Here is a 24,769-nt window from a genome sequence, read left to right as displayed (position 1 = left end):
TCATTTAAATAATGTAGATTTGGGCATGGCTGGCTGTGGAGCATGGATGTGATAACAGCTTATTTAGAAATATTGTTTCAGCCTTTAATATGACCCAACTAACAGTTGAGCTTTGAACACCGGTGAGTGAACTGCTACCACTGACAGAGCTGAGAACAGTTGATTTTACATGCAGAATATACTTCACTATTAATTTTAGCTCCTGTCTTTCAAGTGGGGGAAAACGTATATCCAGGTTGTGAGGATGGCTGTGAAAACTGGTGCTGTGTTTTATTCAAGATTAAGAATTTTGCTTGCATATGTAAAACAAATGTACTAAAATAGTAAACTCACTGCCACCAAAACTGAAAACAAGGCACTTCGGAAAATATATGCTGATATATAACTGGGTAGAATTTCCTTCATTTTGCAAAGCCACGAGCCACATGCATCAGCTCACCGCAAAGTCATTAGGTCTTTTTAAACTCAGATGAAAAACATTAACAAATACCACAAAAGGCTTTAGTATGGCCCCTTTGTTCATTCACATATGGCAGTTTATAACTCCTGCACCACTTGGGTCGTGTGTTTGTTTAAGCTGCCTCCATCAGGCCAGCCCTGAAAGAACAAAAGACATCTTGAGCGATCCTAAGCAGGAAATGGGCTAATCTAAACATGGCTTGTGACACTATAAGTAGAATAGAAAGGGGAGGGATTGATTAGTCATTAATGTCCAATTGACTCCATATGGATGTTGCAATAATAAGGCCTTTTTCAGTGCAGTAGCGAAGTTATTGAATTAGAGGTTTATGTTTCCTCAGAGCTGACCTTAGGGAATTCCCTCTTGGTTCTTCTTGCTGATGTTTTAAAGAGAATGGAGTCTCTTAACAGGAAAAATAGAAGCCTTAGCATAACTAAGTGTTGTATGAATATAGCTAACCTCTGCTACAGTATATTCCCAACTCTTAGTACTCACTTAGCACGTTTTAGAACCTTTACAGGTGAAATATTTTACAGCCCATTTAAATATTACACTATTTAATGAATCACTCATGTATTTCTCAGTTCTCATCCCCTTTTTGTTCACTGACATGCAGCCTGTAAGATATGTTGGGCCCTCAAATCCCAGCGGAATAATATTTGTTTAGCATTTGGAATGAAACCAGCTTGATGAACAGATACTTCCCTGCAGAGTATTTGTGTCTGCGTGACTACAGCATCACTGTCAGGTAGCTAGTCATGTTTCCAAGTAAGTGTTAGTTTTGCATAGTGATGACAAGACATGCCTGTAATGACAGTAGTTAAGAGATGCCCATTTATTTTGCCTCTCTTGCAGGCTGGTGATAAAGAATGAGAAAGTCTTCTGAATATGGGTGAGGGTAAAACAAAAATGGAGAAGTAAGAGGCAGGCAAGGGACAAAACAAAGATAAACATTATACTAATCCTGCTACAAATCTCTTAGGTTACAGTGAAGTAGTCATTTGTCTAATCTTCTCCAAAGTTGAACATCAAACTTAATAGCTTGAAAATAGCTACATAATTATTCTGGTATTCTGAATCTTCCAAAGCTTTTCTTTGTTGTACTATTCTTTCCAGATTTGCATTTTTCTATTTCATTTAAAATATTGCTGTAGCTTTCATAAAGGCTGCATTTGTCTGTCCATGTGTTAAGGGCAGGAAGGGGGACTGCCAACCCATGTTTTCATGCTTCCTGCTCTTATTGCATTTCCCTGTTCATAAGTAACCAATCTCTAGTAGCAAAAGTGACTCCTAATTGCTTGTTCATTAGGTTTTGGTCTCTGCAATGCACGCTGCTAGCAGTGCTAGTTTTATTATCATATTCAGGGCCAGATATTCTGGAGATCATGATCAGTTCTTTCCAAAGTAGACAAAAATATCATCTCAGCATAATGAATAACTGATGATATGAGCACTGCTGCTAACCAGTCACTTTGACACTAGAAACCTAAAAAGATTGTCTTTATTTCTATATATTCTATCTTGGTATATATCTATGGAAGATGGTATGCAGTGTATTCTCTAGAGTAGCCAGAGATTCGTTATGTGAGGGGATTCAAAGGAAATCTGTTACTTCAAACATGAATCAACGGCCAGAGTGGGAAGAGTAATTAAGGAATAACAGAGGGACTGATAAAAATCTCTTTCTGTTTGCTGTCACTTCTTTTCTCATTCTTTCTTCATCTTTTTCTCAACCTTTTATGCTCCTCTGTGTCATGGATATTATTATCTGCACTCTGTTAACATGTAAAGGCTAAATCTGATGTTTTGTTGTGGTAAATGATGTATAAAATGGAGAGTAAAATCCCATTCTATTAAAGACAGTAGGATAAACCTTCATGTGACCAAGATTTCAGCAAACATGGTAGGAGAAGGTGCCTGTCCTAAAATGCTTGTCATTGTAAAAGGTGAGAAACTTAGATAAATGCAGGAATAAATAAATAAATGATGTAACAATTGTTACTGTACATTTCTTAACATTTCATTCATGTGAAAACATTTATCTTTTTCTTGTGGATGATCAGATACTTTTCTCTTTCTATAGCCCAAGGATTCCTCTTGCCTATGCATTAGAGAACAGTCAGTCTCTTTTGGAAGAAAAACATTGTTTGAAATTACTTTAATGAGGCTGTAACATTTTTAGATTCATTCTGTGCTGTTCTTTGACCCAGTGTTGTCCCTAGTCTGGAATCCTGTTCCCACAGGGCAGTTGGTTGCCATATATCCACAAAAAGTGATCATTCTCCTCTAAGCTGTTTTTAGCTTTAAATCATTAAAGTTCTGACAAGTCGAGTAAATGCAAAGGAGCTAGGAAGTAAGGCAGTCTACACCTTCAGAAGCTAGAAGTGTCACTTTGAGGATAGCCCAAGGCTTTTGGGACAAAGTGTAGATTTCTTTGCCAACTAAGCCATTAGGGCAGCCAAAACGTACTGCTTTTGCAATAAGTTTGAATCCTGACCAAGCTCTTGAATCTGAAAACCAAACCCTCCTTCCACAACTGCAGTATGAACGGAGCATTAGTCTCCATAGAGAGATGACTACCACTGTTCTCCTCTCTTCTCACCCTTCATCAGTAGTATGCTTTTTGTTTTATCTATTATTTGGGGATTGTTATTTATTAGATTTTCCGAAAACTTTTTCAGAAAGAACAGATGTGAAACACCTAGTTCCTTGCAGTTGTATATATCTTTTCTTCAAAAATCTCAGGCAACTATGTCTTTGTCAGTACTATAACTGTCACAATAAGAAAAAATCCTTACTTTGTAAAACCTGTTGAAATTGTTTATATAGGACATGGTACTGTTTAAATATCTGAATGACAGGATGAAGTACCTAGGAACAGCCATGCAGTTTGAAAGCTTGTTCTTATGTGTTTCAACTTGCAAGAGCTCACTGAGCATATGTGCTTTTTATATCATTAGTGTTTCATTTCTAAGCTTAGAAGATACTGAGAATTTCTGGCTCCCCACGTAGAATCAAATGCTAACAAATGTATTTTCTTATAATGCTTTGTATGCTGAATATAATTCTGTAGCTTTGAGATAGTTACAAGAACACAGAGATTATATTACTTTAGTTATTTGCAGAAATTCATTTTGCAGATGCTTTTGTGATGGCCTATGGGTCAACTTGCAAATATTCCCCCAGAGATCAAGCACAAAGAACATCAACTCATTGGCTGCTTTTTCAAATCCTTCAAGTATGGGCTTGCTTAAAGCAGATGCAGCCAGAGCTTCTTAGCCTTCTTGGGATGTTTGTAATTTATTACTTTAAGAATTGTTTTCTAACATAACCTTTCTCTGAAAATAGATTGCTTATAATTTCTTTTTTTTTTTCCCCTTTCTAAATTATATCAAGTTTAACAAGCCTGCCTATAATCTTGATACCAGCAAAAGTAGTCTTTGCCTGCATTAGATCATGCCAAAACTGTTTGAAAGGGCTAAGGACAAACTCCTTAGCCATAGTGAATAAGTACCTTTCTGAAAGTAAGAGATTATCATACAGGTTCAAATATGTATTATTTTCTTTTCCGTGTTTTCATCAAAAATATATATTTTTATTTTTTAAAAAATTTGTTACCAACTTATTAATGTTTTCACATACTAGTTAGAAATATTGTGATATTCTTTTGAAAGATGGAATGACCATTATGTGCTACATTTAGTCTTTCTCAAATTATGTAGCCATGTGTCTCAATAAATGTTTCAGTGCTGATTTAGGTTTATAATTTATTGTAGTTTCACAATAAGTATATCCTCTCTTAAAAGATGGTATCTTTGATGTGCATGTTGCAAGCCTTCTGACAGCAATGAACAAAGCCTCATTAACCATACACACCCTATGTACTGGTCCTACATGCAGCTCTGAATCTTATGTCACTCAACAGAACTACTATTCCTTTCTGCAGTAAAAACCTGACTGCAGTTGCAGTCTCCTGTAAGCACTGAACACCTGTTGCATGGTACTTATCCTAAAATAGTATTGAAATAGTTTTGCATCTTCCATTTTTCCATTTGCCACAAACCTGCCTTCTTTTACATGCATGCATGTTAGTATACAAATTGCCAAATTGGTGTCAGTTGTAAAGTAATGGCATTCGAGGCATCATAAATTACCGTAGTGATCCTCAGGAGAAGAGACTGCTGTATACGAATGAGTGTTTTGCTCTCAGGGTAATGTATGTCTTCATCTGGCCCAGTAGTCAGCATATTGCCCTGTGTTGATGGATATAGTCAGCTTGAAACTACACTACATTTCACTGCACAATAAACATGCCTGTCAACACCATATAAAGCAAAATGAATTTATCCTGTATGGTCAGTGCATTTTAAATGAAATTAATGTACTGTGGACCTGGTGGCAAAAAGGTAATGTATTAGTTATGCATCCTTTATTTTAGGACTTTTTTCATGTAAATGTATTTCCTATATAGAATGTTTGAAATGGTGTATCTAATAAGGTAAAGCATTTTCATAGTAAATTAGGAAGCTTAGTTTTTGTACAATTAAAAACTTCAGAGTCAGTCACTGAAATTAGTAGATCTCCAGTGTGATCTCCGGGCTTTTTTGGTGAATATGAAATAAGTGTCTGGAGCAAGAATAGCTTACAAAAAAAGGAAGCCTATTACTGTGCAATTTTCTTTTCAAGTAACATGCTTTTTCGAGGTATTCGATTATATGACCAATTTGTTGAGGCCTAAGACTATGTATGTAACTTTCCCACTGTAAAGTCTGTTTGCCTTTCTTTTATAGCTAAGGCTAAACCTTAAAAACATATCATCATGATTGCAAGTTTTTCTAGGAAAACTGTGCCTTATCCAGGCTCAGTTAAGTTAGCTCTTTCTTCTGTATTAACTGGTTCTACACCTCATCCTCAGCTCTGTGAACTCAAAACTCCCCACGAGAAACCTCCACCCTGGAGAAACTGGGGTGTTTGCCACCCATTCTTGAAGCTGCAGCATGCCGCACATGATGTACCTGTTGAAGACAGGCAGTTTTACTACATATATCTGATTGAATGCTCAAATTCAACTAAAGGAGATGTGACTTTAAGATGTTCAGCTCCAAACGTAATCAGACCCATGCAACTAGCAGCATGTACCTCAGTGTACTATATAATTTATTTTATGAAATGTTTTGCATGTGCTTCACTACTCAAGCAGAAGTCATTGTAAATGACTTGTGTGAACAGGTCTACATCAGCCTGGATTCTCAGGTGTAACTTTTATGTGAGTTTTGTTGAGCATTTGGAACATTTATGCTATGTTAAGATTCCAAACAGAAGCTTTTTCAAATCTTCATAACTGGAGAAATACCAGTGCAATTTGTTTTCTCATTCAGATGTTGATGGGTGAGTTTGACCAATTACAACCAAAATCACTGGACATCCTTTCTCTGTCTCTGTCTCTCTTTCTCTCTCATAGATCTGGCAGCAGAGAGAGAAAGAGAATGATGCTAAAATAAACAGCACTGAAAGCACTTACATAATCCACATAATAATGTTTTGCATCCATCTTGTTTCTTCCTGCCCTGACATTACAGGAAGTAAAGCAATGAATGGCTCTGCAGCTAAACTACAGCAGTATTATTGTTGGCCAACAGGAGGTGCCACTGTGGCTGAAGCTCGAGTCTACCGGGATTCACGGGGTCGAGCCAGTAGCGAACCGCACATCAAACGACCAATGAATGCTTTCATGGTTTGGGCAAAGGATGAGCGTCGAAAAATTCTCCAAGCTTTCCCTGACATGCACAACTCCAACATCAGCAAAATCCTAGGTAAGTGCAAGACAATGACCAAATCATGACTGCAGCTGAAACAAAATCAAGGAATGTTTAAAAGGCTATGTCATTGCAGTGGCAGTTGGCATGGGTTAGTTGTTTTTGGAGATGTGAAAAGATGAGGTTGTTTAAGTAAGTGACACAGGCTAGTAACTTCCTTCTTGGATATCTAACTTCTCTAATTTTAGGACACACTATGTCAGAAGGATGTTCACTGGAATCAAAATTACTGAAACTTATACAAATGAAAACTCATGAATTGTTTTCATTCCTTTCCTTTTCCCTTAAATAATTCTGTTTATTTTCAACAGCAGACTCACAATATAGTTTTTAAATTTAACAACATTCATAAAGAATGTTTTGTGAAATCTGTTACAAGAATATATCCTGATAAAATGTCTAATTGCAAGATCCTATTAGAAATCACCTGAACTGCAAATCACCTGAGTGCAGAATGGTACTTTCTGGAGAATTACTAGGAAAAAGAAAAAAAAAGTATAAAATCATAATCAAAGGTTTATGTCAGACAGTGCAATAGCAAGAAACCTGGCACAGTTTGAAAGATATGCAGTTGTATACCTTCTCAAATGCAAAATTATGTTTGATGCTGCCATGCTTCAAAAGCTAAGGAAGCACTTGCATCATAAAACTAAAATATTGCTTTATTAAAAGACACCATAGTTAACATTTAATTTGTATAGATTGGGACAGTCAGGGAATAGACCATGGGTTATGTTTTGCCACTATAAATTTGCTCACTTTTGAGAAATTTTGATTTGCTTTTTGAGACCCCTCCAGAGAATTAGAAACATACGTGAGAATGAGTGGTGAAATGTTAAAACCTATATATGCTTTCTGAGTCTTTGAAGTGGAAGACAGATGCTAAATGTAACTCATAATAAATAAAAGTAAAAATAAAGTTTCATCTGTAATCATTTTATTCTAAACTTTGAGTTCAAATACATTCTTACTAAAGTTTGTTGCATTTGTTCATTCAATCACAGGCAAGAATACATACAAATAAATGTTACTGTGCCCTAAAACTTCCAAAATCTTACTTCGTAGTTCTCATATTTTTGTCTACCATATTAGTAAGTTATATGAATAGCCTTTCAGTTTTGTATAAAACCTGCACTGTTTCAGTGTTGGCAGCTGTAGGGAATCTATATTATTTGTGTGCATTCTGTGAAAAAACTATTAGGAGTATAGTAACCGTATTCATTAAAATGTAAACTTTCAGCATAAATATTTCAGAAGTGCCAGCAATTGACTGTTTGTTAACCATGGAATTAACCTGTCAGTATCTGCTCTGCCACAAATAAGTCTATGTCCATATAATATCTGTGCAACTTTTCCAAGACAATGAGAAAAGAGCCTGAAATATTAGAACTGACACAGAATATTGCTGGCTACGGATAATATTTATACAACTTTTCCATTTGTTGATGTATGAAAAATCTTGGTAAAAGAATAGCTTCCACCCACGTTTACCACAGCTGTAATCATTTTATCCATCTAAAAGACACCAAAAAGCTACTTTCTGCATTTCTTATCCCCTGAAAAAAAAACCACCACCAACAAAAAAAAACCTTCTCTATTCAAGTGTTTAGATAGTTCCTTATAAACAATATGAGCGTTCTGAATACTTTTTCCTCTTCCTGTGTACACTGTATTCTTTTACTTTTTTATTGGTACAGCTTTCAATGAAAGTTTACCGTGCCTGAAGTGGGATAGAGAATTACAAATGTGCTTTCCTTTCTTTTTCTTTTCATGTCCCTTCTCCGTGTCCCTTCTCCGTGTCCCTTCCGTGTCCCTTCTCCGTGTCCCTTCTCCGTGTCCCTTCTCCGTGTCCCTTCTCCGTGTCCCCTCTCCGTGTCCCCTCTCCGTGTCCCCTCTCCGTGTCCCCTCTCCGTGTCCCCTCTCCGTGTCCCCTCTCCTCTCCGTGTCCCCTCTCCTCTCCGTGTCCCCCTCTCCTCTCCGTGTCCCCTCTCCTCTCCGTGTCCCCTCTCCTCTCCTCTCCTCTCCTCTCCTCTCCTCTCCTCTCCTCTCCTCTCCTCTCCTCTCCTCTCCTCTCCTCTCCTCTCCTCTCCTCTCCTCTCCTCTCCTCTCCTCTCCTCTCCTCTCCTCTCCTCTCCTCTCCTCTCCTCTCCTCTCCTCTCCTCTCCTCTCCTCTCCTCTCCTCTCCTCTCCTCTCCTCTCCTCTCCTCTCCTCTCCTCTCCTCTCCTCTCCTCTCCTCTCCTCTCCTCTCCTCTCCTCTCCTCTCCTCTCCTCTCCTCTCCTCTCCTCTCCTCTCCTCTCCTCTCCTCTCCTCTCCTCTCCTCTCCTCTCCTCTCCTCTCCTCTCCTCTCCTCTCCTCTCCTCTCCTCTCCTCTCCTCTCCTCTCCTCTCTCTCCTCTCCTCTCCTCTCCTCTCCTCTCCTCAGAAATTTAAATGTAACTTTTTCAGTGCAGTGTTGTGCATTTACTACATGAGGTCAGAAGATAATATACATAATAGGATTTAAAATACGTAAAGGTGCCAATATTATGCCAAGCTTATATCAAAAGATTAGTAAATTTAAGACACTGGGCATACAAGGGATTTTTCATAATTTTTTTTGAATCTATGAAATTTTGATATTTTAGCCTGCTAATTAACAAAATATTAATATCTATTAGTAGGAGGATATAACCCACATCTTCATAAAACTATCAAAGAAGATTTAACACTAAAAATACGGTTGTAAACCTTACTTAACCATAGTATTGTGTGTGCTAATACAAAGCTATAGAGCTATTCATAGATTAATGCTCGTATTATTAAATAAATAAATAATGAAGTCTGTTTTGTTGCATGAGACTGAGATTTTGATATGTAACTATTGATTTTAAGTACATCTATTTAATAGAGAGAGATTTACATACATTAGGTTTGCAGCAATATCTGAAAGTCAAGGCTCTTTTAAGATGTCTCAAGTTGTACATCCAAATACAAGTGCTGGCTGATGTAAATTCAAATCAGCTTATTTAATTAAATTATTTAAAATGTATTTATTACAGCAAGAAGGTGTGTTGAAATGCATATATGTAAAACCAAACTTGCTTTACCTGAGCACTCACATATGTTTTGTATTAATAGGATCTCGCTGGAAGTCCATGTCAAATCAAGAGAAACAACCTTATTATGAAGAGCAGGCACGGCTAAGTAAAATCCACCTAGAAAAGTATCCTAATTACAAATACAAACCTCGACCAAAACGTACCTGCATTGTTGATGGAAAGAAATTGCGTATTGGTGAATACAAACAACTGATGAGGTCTCGAAGACAGGAGATGAGGCAGTTTTTTACCGTAGGGTGAGTACTATTGTTCTAATTGTTTTCAGTGCACCACAAAGACAGAGCAGGCTCTTTGAAAACAAATTGACATATCTATTAAAGTCACTTACCAATGGCATTTAGAAGGTAAGGATCTAAATCTATAAAATCTTATTAAAAACATAAGATATATCACAGAGGATGGAACTATCAGCTGACCACTGAATGCTGATTCTGAGACTATGGAATTCTTCAAAGTCAAAAGAAGTCGTTTCGTATTAGCCTGAAAGGTTTGAATCATGTCTCTTGTGAGCTAGTGGTATGCTTTTCCATTCTGGGTTGGTAATGACTTAATGAGCATTTCCTAAATTAAGACAAGAACAAAAAGAAAACCACAAAAAATTATTCCAGTGTAGAATAAGGAGTCAGGAGAGGTAGAAAATGGTAAAAGGTACAGAAGTAATAATGGTTAGATTAGGAACACACATGATATCATTACATGAGGGTATGAGGATTTTTGTTACATATAGGACTGTAGCAAACAATCTTTTTTAAGAACACATGGTTTAGGATGAGTGTTTCAAGTAGTGCATAGATTGACTGGATAGGTATACAACATGGAAAATATAGCTCAGAAAGATCCTGTGTGTTTTTTAACAGTATTAACCCTATTCTTCAGGAGAGAAGACAGAACTATGAAAGACTGACAGACTAAAGGTAGCAAAAGTCTAGTGAAACAACTGCACCATAACTGATTTCTCTCTTTTTTTTTTTTTGTGTGTGTGTGTGTTTTTTGTTTTGTTTTAATGAATTCATCTGTGATGCTCAATGCTCTAACAATGTTTCTGGTGGTTTACAGAGAGTCTAAAAGCTGTCTCCACTGCCAGCTCTTCCAAATTCACAACGTTCTGCTTATTTCTCTAATCACAATAGTCTCCTTTTGTTGGGTACTTTACTACCAGATAATTGACCTTGACGTCGATTATGTGCCCTCACTTTTGGCTTGGGATGCAGAACTCCTGTTGCAGTCAATTATTTTGTGGTACAGCCTGCAACAATGTGGGTTCTTTCTTCAATCAGTAAATAGAAGTGTTTTTGATATATTGAAATAACCTTCCAGTCTACAATTTTAACATTGTTTTTTGTTCTTTGCTGTAAGGGAAATTGTTTACTAATAGGCTTCCATCAAAATTGTACTTAGAACCCTAAATAGAAATCTGAATTTATACAGCACATCACGAATTTTATTCAGATTGAAGGAATGAAACTCTAGTTTATGTCTTCCAAAGCAGATTGACAGACCAAGTCATATCTGTACAAGAAATGCAAAAGAAATGCCAAAACAGCAGTCTGGAAAAATTGAGAATTGTTTGCTAATTCAAAACAGTATTAAGTAGTACCCTTTCACATATCAGGACTGATGGCTAATATGGAGGTGAGTGTGGAGGACAGATTCAAGAAAGTTCTAAAGAAAGTCCCTACATAAGAGTGATACTGTGAATTTTAAAAAACAAACAAACAAACAAACAAAAATACCTTAATGAAATCTGTTGAAAACAAAACTGCTGGTGCAACCAGAATTTAACATCTGCCTTATATATCAAAATCTTTGCACACATACAGTGTTGTAAAGGACTATACTGGAAACAATGTTTTTTAGATTTGAAAGTAATGATAAAAGGTGTTTGAAGTCTACTGGATGTGTTTGATAAAGGTGAAATGAGATCCATGTTGCATTTCAGAATAGATATAAATTTTGATACTGAGAAAACACACTGTGATTTCTAGATTTTTTTTCATGCTTTTGTGTGACTTCTCACTATCATCCAAAATTTCTTTTTACCTTAAAGAAACAAATTAAAACAAAATTATTGGAAGATTTGCTTTTTGAACTGAAACACAAAACTTATATGTCATCATTTATTTCAGAAGAATAGTTCACTGAATACTAAAAAGTAGCATTTCATCTGAAGCAGATTAAGTGAAATAAAGTAATTGGGCCCATCAACTTCTTAAACTTACTTTTCCTTGTGTTTACCTTTACATATCACATAAAACATCAGTTGGAACAGTTTTGCTGGCTGACCTTGTGCACCCATGATTTTTCTACTCTTTTGATGGAACAAACAACATAAACCTTCCTTCAGAACTGTAGCCGTGGGAGTTGAGATGCAGTTTCCTTTTCAGGATGAAACAGGAGAAAAATACGTTTTTTAGGATTGAATATACTTCACGTTTACAGGAAATATTTCAGCATACAATAGAGAATAAAAGTACAAAATAGACTCTAATGAAATGTGCCAAGTGCTTCATGCTACTTGAAGCCCTACTAGCCTCCCTCCCTCCTTCCCTTCCTCCCTTCCTTCCTTCCTTCCTTCCTTCTCTCTTCCTTTTTCTTTCTAGAACATACTGATTAAGTTGGGAGTGGGTATGCTAAAATGGCAAAAACTTATCCTCACAGAATAAAAAGATAAATAGATCAGATGTGAAGAGAAAGATAGAAAGACAGACAGGTAGCTAGAGGAATCTAAAAATAGCAACAAAAAATATTTTTTTTTCTTATTTGTGTTTGGTGTTCTCTTACACCGGTAATCTGGTCAGGGCTAATTTCTATCAGATCCCTATGGGTGAACCATTGGCTAACATAGAATAATCCTCCCATGTGTATAATTAATACACCCCCACAAACAAACAAGAAAAGAGTTTTATGCTGCTTAAACTTTTAAGATGCAAAAAGCTCATGCTGCTGACTTCAGTGAGCCACATTCTTTGATAAATATTTGTAAGACACAGAAAAATTGTTTAGTGATTCTCAATATACAAAGCAGACAAACTTTAAAATAAAGTAGAGAAATAAGCTAATGAATGGCATGGCTCTGGTCACATTTTTTGAAGAAAAACTTCCAGAGAATTGAGTGAGAGTGGAGATTTCTTGGAATAAATTTGGCAGGAAGTTCATGCTTTGGAGATAGACCAGCAAAAAAATCTATGTGCTGTCAAATATTTTAAGTAATAGAGAGGAACTGAACATATGCATAGGCCTTCTATTGCATCCCTACATGAATGAATTTTGTTCCAAATAGGCAGACAATAAACTGAAGTAATTCCTATTTATGTGACTTACAATTTATCTTCAATTGTAATTTTTCTAACGCATAAGTAAATGTAAAGAAATGGAACATATATAAGCCTTAAATTCAGACATTTTAAGTCAAGAGTCTGTCTTTTGTTGCCTTGTCTTACAAAAAGTAATTCAATTCTCAGTCATTTTTACTCTAGTTCACTTTAAATATGAGTACATGATATATACATTTCTCTGCAAAATGATGTAAGCAGTAACAATTTTTGTTTTACATTGTAAGATGTTTAGAATAAAGCCTTTATAGTGTTTATAACTACTGTACACATATGTAGTCTGAATGTTGCTAGACTACAGTTTTGAATAAAGCAGTAATATTATATTCCTGTAGCTTGAACTTAAAGTAAGTACACAATGGGTACTTTTGTGAGATTTACTGTTATTTCATTCCTTATGGAGATGTAAGTTTCAAGGTTGTATAGCATAGAAGCATTTTCTTTAATGTGATCGATTTTGCTTCAGTCATTTAAACAGCTGTCAGAAAATAGTAGGGAAGGGATCAGAAAACGATGGTAATTTGCCAATTTAAATGTTTAGCTAGTGTTGCAAAATTCAAAAGCAGAATGTTCTCTTAATGCCACACACTCGTGAGCGGGTCAATTGATCTAAGAATTTTCATGTTACCTTCTCTCTTAAGTTTACCTAACTATTTTGGGCCAGATCTTTTTTATCTGAGGCCATATCTTAGGCCCCAGACTGGATGGACATGTTAGATGGACACATCTCTCTGCTGGCAGAGCAGAGAGGCAGGAGACCTGTAGCAATTGGCCATCAGAGGATTTCCTTGGCAAAGAGGAGATGATGTAAAACAGGAGTGGTTTGAAGCCAGGGTATGTAGCCATGCATCACCATTGCTCACAGATCTGAAGAGATAGGAAGATTACTATTGGGTTTTGGAAATCTCAGCCAGGCAGAAAACATCCTTGAGTGGACATTGTAACGATGTGCAACTGAGCTGAGTTGTAACCTGTAGCTCTCAATAAAGCTTGTTTTTATCTCCTCTCTCCAAGATCCTCTGAAAGACAGAACTCCGCCTAGATTCAAGGATTAAACATGTGGAATTTAATGTTATTAAATATACTACAAAAATGAATGTCTTTAAGAACTACAAATAAGAGAAAATATAATGGCCAGAGTAATAAATTAGAAACTCCAACTCTCCCTTTCAAGAAGGAGCGTGGTTAGACTAAAAATATATGCTCTTTGACTTCTTTGCCATGCCGAACCCTGTAGAACTTAATTAACTAAAAAATGACAATACTCATCTCTAGTAACATATATAATCCATATAGTTTCTGATACCTTAAATATGGCTTTCTGGGATGTAATGCAGTGACTTAAGCAGAATTTACAGTGACAACATGATCATCCCTAAATGATCAAGGCTCAAGTTAGAGGTAGGTGCCCAGTTATTGGGCATGTGTGGTAGCCCATGTTTAAGTGCTAGCAAATTTTCACTAGCAAGTGGGTTCAAGTTTGAGACACTTGCCATTTCGGTGGTACAGTTAACACATGTTTACAGTTCTATAGTGAGATAGAAGTAATTTAAAGCTCTCAGTTATTACCCACTCCGCAGCAGGCATGCATACCGCATTTCATTTTTGTTTAACATGCTAAAAAGAGCTGTGTTGATGAATGACAAATTCAGTACGCCTTCAACTTTCCTGTTATACCAATCAAGTTCTTTACCAGCTAGATTCACTCTATCATTTGTCATATATTTAGTGCAGCCTTAATTAAAAGGCAGCTCTGTTAATTCTGCTTCATTATGCTACGATGACCTGCTCCCTTTATACTTTGAAATAGGTCATACTTAGACAAATGTACCCCATCCCATTGAAATGTGGATATGCAAAAAAGTTTTGCTCACTTGATAAACATTTGAAAGAATATATGAATTTCCTAACTTAGTGTAAAGCTTAACTCTGACAATTTAAGTATATCAAGACAGTTCACAGCCCTATCCTAAACAATTTTTTTCCTTCTTGCTGCTTATAAAAAGACATTGCTAATAAAAAAAAAAAAAAAAAGGGGTGGGGGTGTGGACCTTTTTAATAGGGGGGAGGGGAACTAGGGTTCTGATCCTTGGTATCATCTATAACAAAAGAGCAGCTTGCACTCAATCATTCTTGAGTATATTCTACATCTCTAATCAGAAGGTTGTAAAACCAACTTTTCTCAAAACAGCTTTTAGCATTGATCCTGTGGTGTTCTTTGATGAACACCTAAGGATTTTTTCTTTTGCAAATGAATCTATTCTAAGAAATAACAGAACAACTAGCAGTTGTTGGACAGACAGATTGAAGAAAATTAAGCGTATATGGCTCAGTGACAAATATGTAGAATTTTTCTGTTACCATGTGTGGTTTCTTTTTCCTTTACTTTGTGGAAACAGTCACTAATGTGAACAATTTCTGTGTCTAAAAGTTTGTGGAGGAGGTACCTGTAGGTTTTTAACAGTAGTAGTTTTTATGCCTGACAACATGCAATCTTAAAACAGAAATGTTCCCATGTGAGGTAGGTGTTCAATTTTATGGATAAAGTTTTGAAAGATGTTTGCAGCAAATCACTTGCAAGCAAACGCATTGGCTGAAAATTGTTTTCACAGAACATTTATCAGACCATTTAAAAAGTGAAAATTTAGTGAAAAATCCCTAGCTGTTTGTAAATCATCTGCAAATCATCATTTGCAAACAGGAGTATAATGGCTGTGTCAAATGAATTACCACGATGTTTTTGCTCACTGCTAGCCAGGTGTACCATACTTATACAACAGATGTTTGAATTTCTCAAGCTGTGCAGAGGCTTTAAGAGTCAGGCTAGCAGTACCAGCAATGAAGGTAGTACATAATGCTATTTGAATATTCTCTTAAACAGACTGTTCATGATTTGACTGTCTCTATTGGTTTCTAAACTTGAAGTGCTTTGGTCTCCCAGTAACTCTGTGGTGTGATATTTATCAAAACTGGAATTTGGTCAATGAATGACAAAGACCTAACATTTAGGGTCTTGTAAATAAGCTGTATATTATTTGTGTCTTGATTTAGCTATTGATTAAGGATTTGTGAGAAGCTGGTTTATGCAAAGCATATTTTTATCTCCTTTTGAATTTTAGCATAGAGTAACACAGTGATCAAGAAGTAAGAGATTTGTTAGACTATTCTAACACATCTGACGCTGTTTCTCCTGCTAAAATTGTAAAATACAGAGATCTCTAATACTTGGTTAATATTGCTCTAAAGAAGGTTGGGAGACATTGAAATACAAGATGAAAATAGACATGTATGTCCAATAGCCAGTCAATAGTAAAACAGAAATTTCCAGAGCACTGGAGTATTTCTGGTACTGGAATTTGTCATATCTAAGTATGATGTTGATTCTCTTCCTCTGGACAAGTTACATTCCTTCTTTTTCTCTCACCTTTACTAAAGGTAATGGTCCAAAAATAACAAGAGAATAATTGGAGGTGTCTTTTAAAATAGGAACTGTTATTAATTAATCCAGATGTAAAAAGTAGATTTAATTAATTCATAGCCAATAAAGGCTTGACCATGTAAGGAGTTCAGCAACCTGACCTTTACTCAGCAAAGCAGTTGAATATATGTACATCATTGTAAGAAGATACATTGCATCATTTTTAACAGTTGAACTATGTACATGCTATAATAAAGCTTCTGTTGATTTGCTTGACTGTCAGTCAAATCTGGCCTGTTCTAGTCAAATCATGGTATTGATCCAGCATGTTAAAAAACATCACAAACAAACAAACAAAGAACATTATATGGTACAAAGTTCTACATCAGCAGCTAAGATGTACCAAAGGCAGAGGCAGTGCACCTTTAATTTAGTCTCTCCATGTATTTGCATTGTGAAAGTAAATCAGATCTGCGATGGGATCCTCAGGAATGTTTTGGTTTCTGCAGACTATTCATTACCATACAAAAAAGAGTACTTGTTCTTCTTTCTGAAGTACTTGGCTTCAAAAACTCAGTCCCAAATCCCAAAGAACAAATGGCATTCTGATCATGGATTTGAATAAAAATCAAAAGCCAGAAATAAAATATCAAAAGTATTTCTAAGTGATGTAGGAGTCTATCTAGCACTTAAATAGTAGATTACATCCTTACAGATAGATAGACGATGTTACTTAGTCACCTGTATGCCATTTAGGCACTTACAAGTAATCTGAGGTCCCATCATAACAGACACAAAACAAAAGCTCTTGTCATGAGTTCGGAGGATGTAGATTTTGGACACCAGATGTCTGTTGCAGCAGTTAGGTATCACACAGGCATCTAGAAGATCTCTGTCCAAGTGCTACTTTGCAGTATGGTTTAAATAAACACACAAAATACATGAACAAATCAAATTCTGGTAGTTGCTAAACAGTTTACTCTCCAGTTGCACCTGGGGGGAGCTCAGGTGAACCAATACCGTACAGGACCAGACTGTGAATCCCAGAGGAATGCATGCAGACCTTGCAGGAAATCACCTGCTTTGAATTGGACTTGCAAAAAGGCATCCCTCCTCCAAACAGAGGTAATCACGTTCCCATCTTGCTTTTCCTTCCAGACAACAGCCTCAAATTCCAATCACCACGGGAACGGGGGTTGTCTATCCTGGTGCTATTACCATGGCAACTACCACACCATCACCTCAGATGACATCGGATTGCTCGAGCACCTCTGCCAGCCCTGAGCCCAGCATCCCCGTCATTCAGAGCACTTATGGTATGAAGACGGACAGCGGAAGCCTTGCTGGAAATGAAATGATAAATGGAGAGGATGAAATAGAAATGTACGAGGACTATGAGGATGATCCCAAATCAGACTATAGTAGCGAAAATGAAGCCCATGAGGCAGTCAGTGCCAACTGAGAAGTGTTCACAGAATTAAAGTACTCAGACTCACTTGGTTTTTTTTGGATTTTTTTTTTTGAACAAAAAGTTCTTAAAGAGCCTGCATGCATGTGTGGCTCCTACAGTTACATCAGCAGAATGGTCTTAAATGTTTCTTAACGTGTGAGACAGATTGTTTCCCTAATTTTTCATGAACTTTTTTTGTTTTGTTTTGTTTTTGTTTTATTTTTTATTTTTTAATTTAGATGAAGACATATTAAATATCAGACATCAGGACTTGAAAAGTTATATGAATCGATAGCTGTCTTACAAGTCTTACCTTTTGTCTTTTACCTTTTGGATGCTGATAAAGGTTTAAGTTACTGTTTTAGATGGGGGTTATACATTCTCACTCAGGTATGCTGTGCCAGCCTACAGGTTGTGAATGTGTTTTTATTCTGGATTATTTTAGAAAACAAAAACTGCAGTTTTCATATTGTGAAACAGAACAAGTCCGCAAGTGTGCACATCTGTGCATCATAGCTCATCTTTAAAAAATCGTCTCTGAATTCCATTTTTTTCCATATGTATAGCTGAACTTCTGATGTGCCAAACTTTTCATAACTTTTGAATCTTAACATTTAAAGAAAAAGTCTTAAAGGAGACACTGTAAAGTCTTAGACAATCCTTTGGCATCTTAAAAATATATATATATATAAAACCTAATTTTTTTTTCCAGAAAATGGTAAAGTACTCAGGAATCTGGAGACAGGATATTCTTAAGTAGTGAACATGGTTGCCATAGTGCATGTGCCCAATTGCTTTTGCCTCTTGATGCCATTAGTGTGAAATTTTAAGTAAGCACAAAAGAGCGATCACCAGCTATGGACAGGCCTGTCTTAGCAGTGTGAGGCCACCTCTGACTACATTCTTTACCCCTTTGCTTTTAACCCTTGCATTCAGTCTTAACACATTTTCTCTTAAATAATTTATTCATTCCAGAATGTCAAGGGTCCAAATACTTAATATTTATTTTTAAAAGTACTGTTGGTGGCATTACACTTAAAATTCCTTATTGATACTTTAAAGAGTGCTTTCTTTCTCTTCCCCTAAATTACACAGGTATATGAAAAAAAAAGTGCACCTGCTACTAAAATGAATATGACATTTATGAATGAGAAATTCAGTTGTTTCCATAACACTATATGTTCAAGGAGCACTTGTAAACACTCAGCCTTTTATAATGCAAAATAGAGTACTTATATATGTACATACAATACAAATACTCCTAAACTTTGTGTTTATGGTTATAAACCTCTATACTAAGATGCACAGCAAAGGCAGATGTAAAATCCAAATTGCACGTAGAGTCCACCATGATGAATTTTTAGGGCCTGTAGAATCCTGCAGTGAATCATGGCTCCATACCTCACGTTCCTATTGTCACCTGAAGGAACTATCTGCTACCTTAAGTATTTATGCAGTGATTTATATGTGAGACTCCTAGTGGGGGAGGTAATGCCACAAAAATATCTGGCTTGCAAAGGTGGGCATACGGTGCATCAAAAATATTTATTAAATATTAGTCATGTGGGAATGCGAGCCAGGTTTTGATGCATGTTTGTCAAGTGCTTTGGGATCTTTGGATGTAAGGTGCTACACAAACTAAATTTTTTAAAATTTGTATTACTACTGGAAACAATGCAATTGCTAGAGAAAATTCTGGGAAATATACAAGAGAGAGACTGAAAGACTGAGAGTTTGTTAATGTTCAGAAATGTCTAAAAAACTGCCTTTATTTTTTTCCCTTGCATTCTGCTCATGTTCATAAATACATCACTGTATGTAATATGCAGATCAAGTGGGCCTAGTGAATACATGTGCTGAAACTCCTCAACTCCCTCAGCTTTTAGTTTGAATTGGATATGTTCAGCAGGTCGATGATAAATTCAGACTCAGGCTGAGAGGTATGAGTGGGCCTAGAGCAGCTCTTCTCGAAATCTGTGGGAATCTTCCCACAGAGCCAAACGGGCTTTGTTTAAGGCCCAGACAATGAAGGAAGTATAATACTAATGCCGGTCATCTTCATGCTGTTGTACTATCTTGCAGAAGTTCATGTCAGGTGCAAGGACGAGATGCTGTATCAGGAGCTGTCAGTTTCTTCATAGCCCCAGTAATACCTCTTAGAGCAGAGCGAGCCATTGTTGCCCCTGCAGAGATCACATTTAGATGTGCGAAAACAACCCCCAAAACAAAGAAGATTGTTCAGTTTACAGAACAATTTATAAAGATAATGACATAGAAACACAATGGTCAGATTCTCTGACCATTTAGTAATTTGGAGCAATATGCTAGATTTTAAATATTTATTTAAACGTATTCTGAGTCCATGTCTAATAAGCAATAAACTGGTCTAGCCAAGACTTTAAAGGCATATGCTGTGTCGTTAGCTGGTGAGCGCCCTCTTTAAGCTGGCTAAGGTACTGATAGAAAGTGGTTTTTGTTCTAACAGTTGCTTGGTAATTTGAACTGTTTTTAATACATTCAGCTCAGATTGGGGGGAGGGTATCATTATTTCCTTAAAAAGAAAAAAAAAAAAAAAGACTATTTATTAATGTCTTACATAATTACATAATTAGAAGTATCTCTCCCTTCCCCCCATGTGACTTTTTCTCTCTTGCTCTCTCTTTTTTTTTTTTTTTTCTGGTTTTGTTGCATCGGTAGAATGCTGTATTGCTAGCATTGTATTTTATGTAATTATTTTTTTGCACAAAGGCAAACATTTAGATTAGTTGGTTAATTTTTTTAAATTTTATGACCATGCCAAAATAATATTCTGCAGGCTTGTGGAGAACAAAGGACTGTTCTTTAGGACTGAAACTTGATTTTGCTTGTAGTACAAAAAAACACACACTCACAGATGTTGTTTCGTAAGTGTTATAAGCACTGGATATAAATGGTATTTTTTATCACTTCTGACTAATGTGAAACTGTTGTACGAAAACTACATGAACAAAAGTCATCTGTTTCGACTCGTGTGGGCCTGCCTCACAGTTGCCGGATTTGAGTCATTTTTTATGTCTTGTTATTTCATTTATTTATGCAAAATACATGTATGTATGAACACTTTGTTTTAGCTCCAGCCCTGCCTCAGTGCTGATGCTCTCTATGTTAAAGCCACATTCTTGAAAATGACTGGCTGTTCAGGAATCGCCAGCTGGTAAAATTGCGTTTATTGGCTGGGGAAGAGGGAGGAACATATTTGAATTTGAATTGTGCATATGAGCATTTATTCTATTTATTAGCCGACATTGGCTCTAAAATGTCAGTAGAAATCAAGGAAGGACAATCATAAGGATAAAAAACACCATTTTTACTTTATTAATCGGAGCTCAAAACAAAGTTTTTGATGAAATTACCATCTCATTTTAGATTTTTTTTAAATTGTGTAAATATAACATAGGAAATAGAATTTTATTTTTTGTTCATGGATACTTAGTGAAGTATAAGTTATGTATTTACTTTTGTTCTATATCAGTGTATGTTGGTCCATATTAAATGCTGACAAGTCACTGTACCTCATGTAGATGCTGAATTTCCACCTGCAGTGTGAGCGCAGTATTGTGGACCTGTAGCTGGGACAGCAAGTTGCCTCACTTGTGCTCTCACTGTTTTTTGATAGCATATCCCACAAACACAGAATACTTTTTCCTTTCTTAGCAAGTTGATACATTAAACATGCCAAGTTTCTGATACAGCTGATAGGAAACAACAGTTAGTTTTCTGAATCCAAGTAAAACTGATGTAATATTTTAATTCTTAACAAGAATGGCGTTTGGAAGTCAAAAGCATATTCCTGGAAAGATTGTCATGACTAAGATGGTCCTTGCAATGCAATCAAGACTTAGTAATATCAAACCTTTATTTTCTACATTAATTAAATCATACTACTGTCATATTAGGCTATAAGACTAGGCAAAAAAGTTCCCACAAAATACAAAGAGGACATATGGAGTTCCTTTTTAACTGTTGTGTTTGAACCCCCCTTAATAACGCTGACTGAAAAAAATACCAATTCCATTCAGGTAATGCAAAAATATAGTAATACTATTTTCTCTGTGAACAAACAGTTTATTTAATTAACAGATACAATATATATTCTTTTTGGAAAATTAGCAAATACTTATTTTCAAGTGAAGAACACTCCTGAAACAGTCTGATACCTAGCTAGAATAGTTCACTTCATGCTTGATAAAAACAGGGCTCAGGTTTATGTGGAGAAATGACTCAGATGAAATGGCCCAGTTCTGGTCGGCACGTGTGCTTCGGCGTCACCATTTAGTTTGTGCAACTGTCTGCTGGGAATACACGGGATCACAAAGTGCTCCTAAATCAGTGTACTCAGGTGCAGCGTGAGGCAGGGGGAGGGCAGAAACGGGATTGCTCCAGGTTGGGAACGCAAAGCAAACAACGGCATTGCAAAGTGTACAGCAGTCAGCTGAGGACAGTTACTGCTCCGAGTGTAAACACAACCACCTCCCAGTGCCATCTGAACCATGGTCCTCTCGCGGGGTTGGCTTTCCGGATTCAGTTTTTGGTCATATCAATGATGTGGCATTTCAAAAATCATTTCCTAGCAAAACATACTACAGGATTAACACTCCCACCCTCCCCCAGCAAAACACTTACCTACCTGATCACTTTTAAGCACGTTAGTACTTCTGTGATGGTCATGAGGACCAGTAAAGTGTTGGTGTTCAGCGGGGTAATCTATGCTGAACTGGTCCACAGTGCGAACAACTGCGCTGGAGATGCGGCCAGCAGAATGTATGATAGAGTTCTTCATGTTTTTATGAGACGTTGATGAATGGGCTTGGACCCTCTGAGTTTTGCATGCTTTTTTAAGATTCAAGTTGGCACTTAAGCATGTTCTTTTAAAAGAATAATGTTATACGACCTCATCTGATCTTTTACAAAACACTTAACTTTTTTGCTTTAAAAAACAACTTCCCCCAAAACAATTTTTAAATAACCCATTAATATATGTGATTTTTCTCAAATCAAACTACATTTTTGATATACTGTAATGTACTACTACAGAAGGAAAAAAATATATATATGTTTATGCAAATATATTTCATTTTAATCCATCGCCCTTTTTTAAGTACCAGATTTGTTGGAAATGGTGACAAAGAAGTATTCTGAGATTTCACACGCTGGGTAAAAAGGGGGTGGGGTGGGGTGAACCAGGCTAAAGGAAAACTTATCAAATTGGTATTTATGGCAATATGAAAGCTATAAAGCAACTTAGTGACATGGCTTGCTTTGTAATTTCCGCTTTCTAAAAACCACAAGTGAGGTCCTTGGTGCTCTTGGAGTATGGGGAATGTGCAAATATTTAACTGTTTGTATGCTGCACATTGCAGACCTGCTAGTGTGCATTCTCCGTTTGTCTTCCTTTGTCATTTGTTTTTTGCTTTCTAGAAAGCAACGTTTTTTTTCTTGTACCCTTCTTCAGCTTGTAGCAAACTAGAATGCTTAGCATTTATGTTCATTCATTATTGTATTTCCCATGTACAAATTTTTTTATTACATTAAGACAAGCTTATAAGCTGTTACTACATAACTTATCTTACTGTAACTCTTATTTCCTGACATTGTAATTTGTTTGTGATGTATATTGTGAGATTGTACTCTATGTTAATTTAATCAGCACAATTCACTGACATGCTGGACTGACATGCTAGCTGCTGTTTCAAATTGTAAAGTTTGTGTAGAGCTGATGGGACAACTGAGACTCTCTTGTCAAGGTACTATGCTTTGATTCCTATAGCAACACGGTGGGTGCAGCTCTTGATGGCGAGGGCTGCTTATTGGGCACCCACTGGCTAATTTAACAGGCAGGTTTTCTTTGTAGAAATTCTATATACAATGCAGGTACCTACCTGGGCCCATGGCTGGTGATTATTTGGGCGTGTAGAGGAAAAACTAGTGTCTATTGCTGCTTTGAATATGTTTTAAAGTCTGAAAATGTAAATAGTTTATCAAAAAAATCTTGTACAGTCCAGTGTAAAGTTTTTAAATGAACTTAAAAGGTTGCCATCACATCTCACACTCTCCTCTTGATACAGGAAGAAAAAAAAATGAGAAAGAAAAAAGTTTGCTAAGGATATTGAGTAAAAAAAAAATCTGTTCTCAGCAACAACAAAAAAGAGAATAGTTATTCTTAGCTCTGCTTCATTGCATAAACAGACTTCTTGAATTTTGTTGTGCAGTATTGACGTGAGGTAAATTAAATATTAAATAATCATTCAGTGGTACTTTTAAAAGTCTTCTCCTCCTCTGCCTCAGTTATTAATGGAAAAGACAAAATTGAAAGACACTGTCCATATACAGTATGTTCTGGTGTACGTTGGCACCTTACCTACATGTTTCGGGTGGGGGGGATTTTTTTTTTTTTTTTTTTTTGCACAAGGTGCTTTCCTGATATGTTAAACATGTCATCTTTGGGTGATTCAGTATATGCCATGACAGGGGTTTAGACCCCTCAGGGGAGTGTCTATAAGACTGCCTATTTATGCTCATTTACCTCAAGACTGTCCTCTCTACCCTTAATCTATTCACCATCACTCCATCTTTTGTACTGCTGTTGACACTTACAAATTAAAGATAAATTTTGTTTTATGAGATGTGTGTGTGACTTCTTCTATGCATCCTTTATTATTCCCTTGAAGTTCGCATTAAAGATTGACTGTGAGGAGCTGATGGAAAATGCAACTAGGTCCATTCAGCTGGCCTCCTTTAAATTCAGCAACTGAAATCTTCCAGCTCTTAAGGTCTTCCCCATGCCTTTATATTCTACAAAGGCATTTATCAGCCTCTGACATCCATTAACACCATATGCTGCAAAAGACATGCATGATAACCAACTTAATTTGATAATATTCACTGGGCACCACTGGTTTTGTAAGCAGAAAGTGCTGTTGGTAGCAACATAATCTCAGTAGAATTTTTATTGAGTTCTACTGTTCTCGTGTTCCTTCTTTCTTTCCCTTCCCTTTTTCCCCCGCGTATAACATTAAACAAACTAACCAAACTTGACAACAAAAAACCCTGTAGTTGCCATATTGCCATGTCTGTAAACTGCTACCATTTGTGTATTATGATTGGCTTTTGACATTGTAATTAGTCATGGTTCTCAAAGAAAAAGAATAAATTACA

At 36.4% G+C, this 24,769-nt stretch overlaps 1 protein-coding gene across 29 annotated transcripts in view; it reads left to right on the top strand.

Moving 5' to 3' along the window:
* SOX6 (SRY-box transcription factor 6) overlaps window positions 1–24,232 on the top strand; it is a 415,066-nt gene extending 390,834 nt beyond the window's left edge. For 27 of the 29 annotated variants that reach the window (XM_066997629.1, XM_066997630.1, XM_066997638.1 and 24 more), the window contains 3 exons: window positions 6,040–6,273; window positions 9,395–9,611; window positions 17,284–24,232. In XM_066997629.1, the coding sequence (XP_066853730.1) occupies window positions 6,040–6,273; window positions 9,395–9,611; window positions 17,284–17,587 (755 nt within the window). In that variant the 3' untranslated portion in view covers window positions 17,588–24,232. The remainder of the gene's footprint in view (window positions 1–6,039; window positions 6,274–9,394; window positions 9,612–17,283) is intronic. The other 2 variants (XM_066997636.1, XM_066997635.1) reach the window with 1 other exon arrangement.
* Window positions 24,233–24,769: the final 537 nt, after the last annotated feature.

Source organism: Anser cygnoides, chromosome 5 (assembly GCF_040182565.1).
Source record: "Anser cygnoides isolate HZ-2024a breed goose chromosome 5, Taihu_goose_T2T_genome, whole genome shotgun sequence".
Taxonomy (NCBI): Eukaryota; Metazoa; Chordata; class Aves; order Anseriformes; family Anatidae; genus Anser; species Anser cygnoides.
The sequence above is the reverse complement of the archived record's forward strand: the minus strand, read 5'-3'. Positions and strand labels throughout refer to the sequence as shown.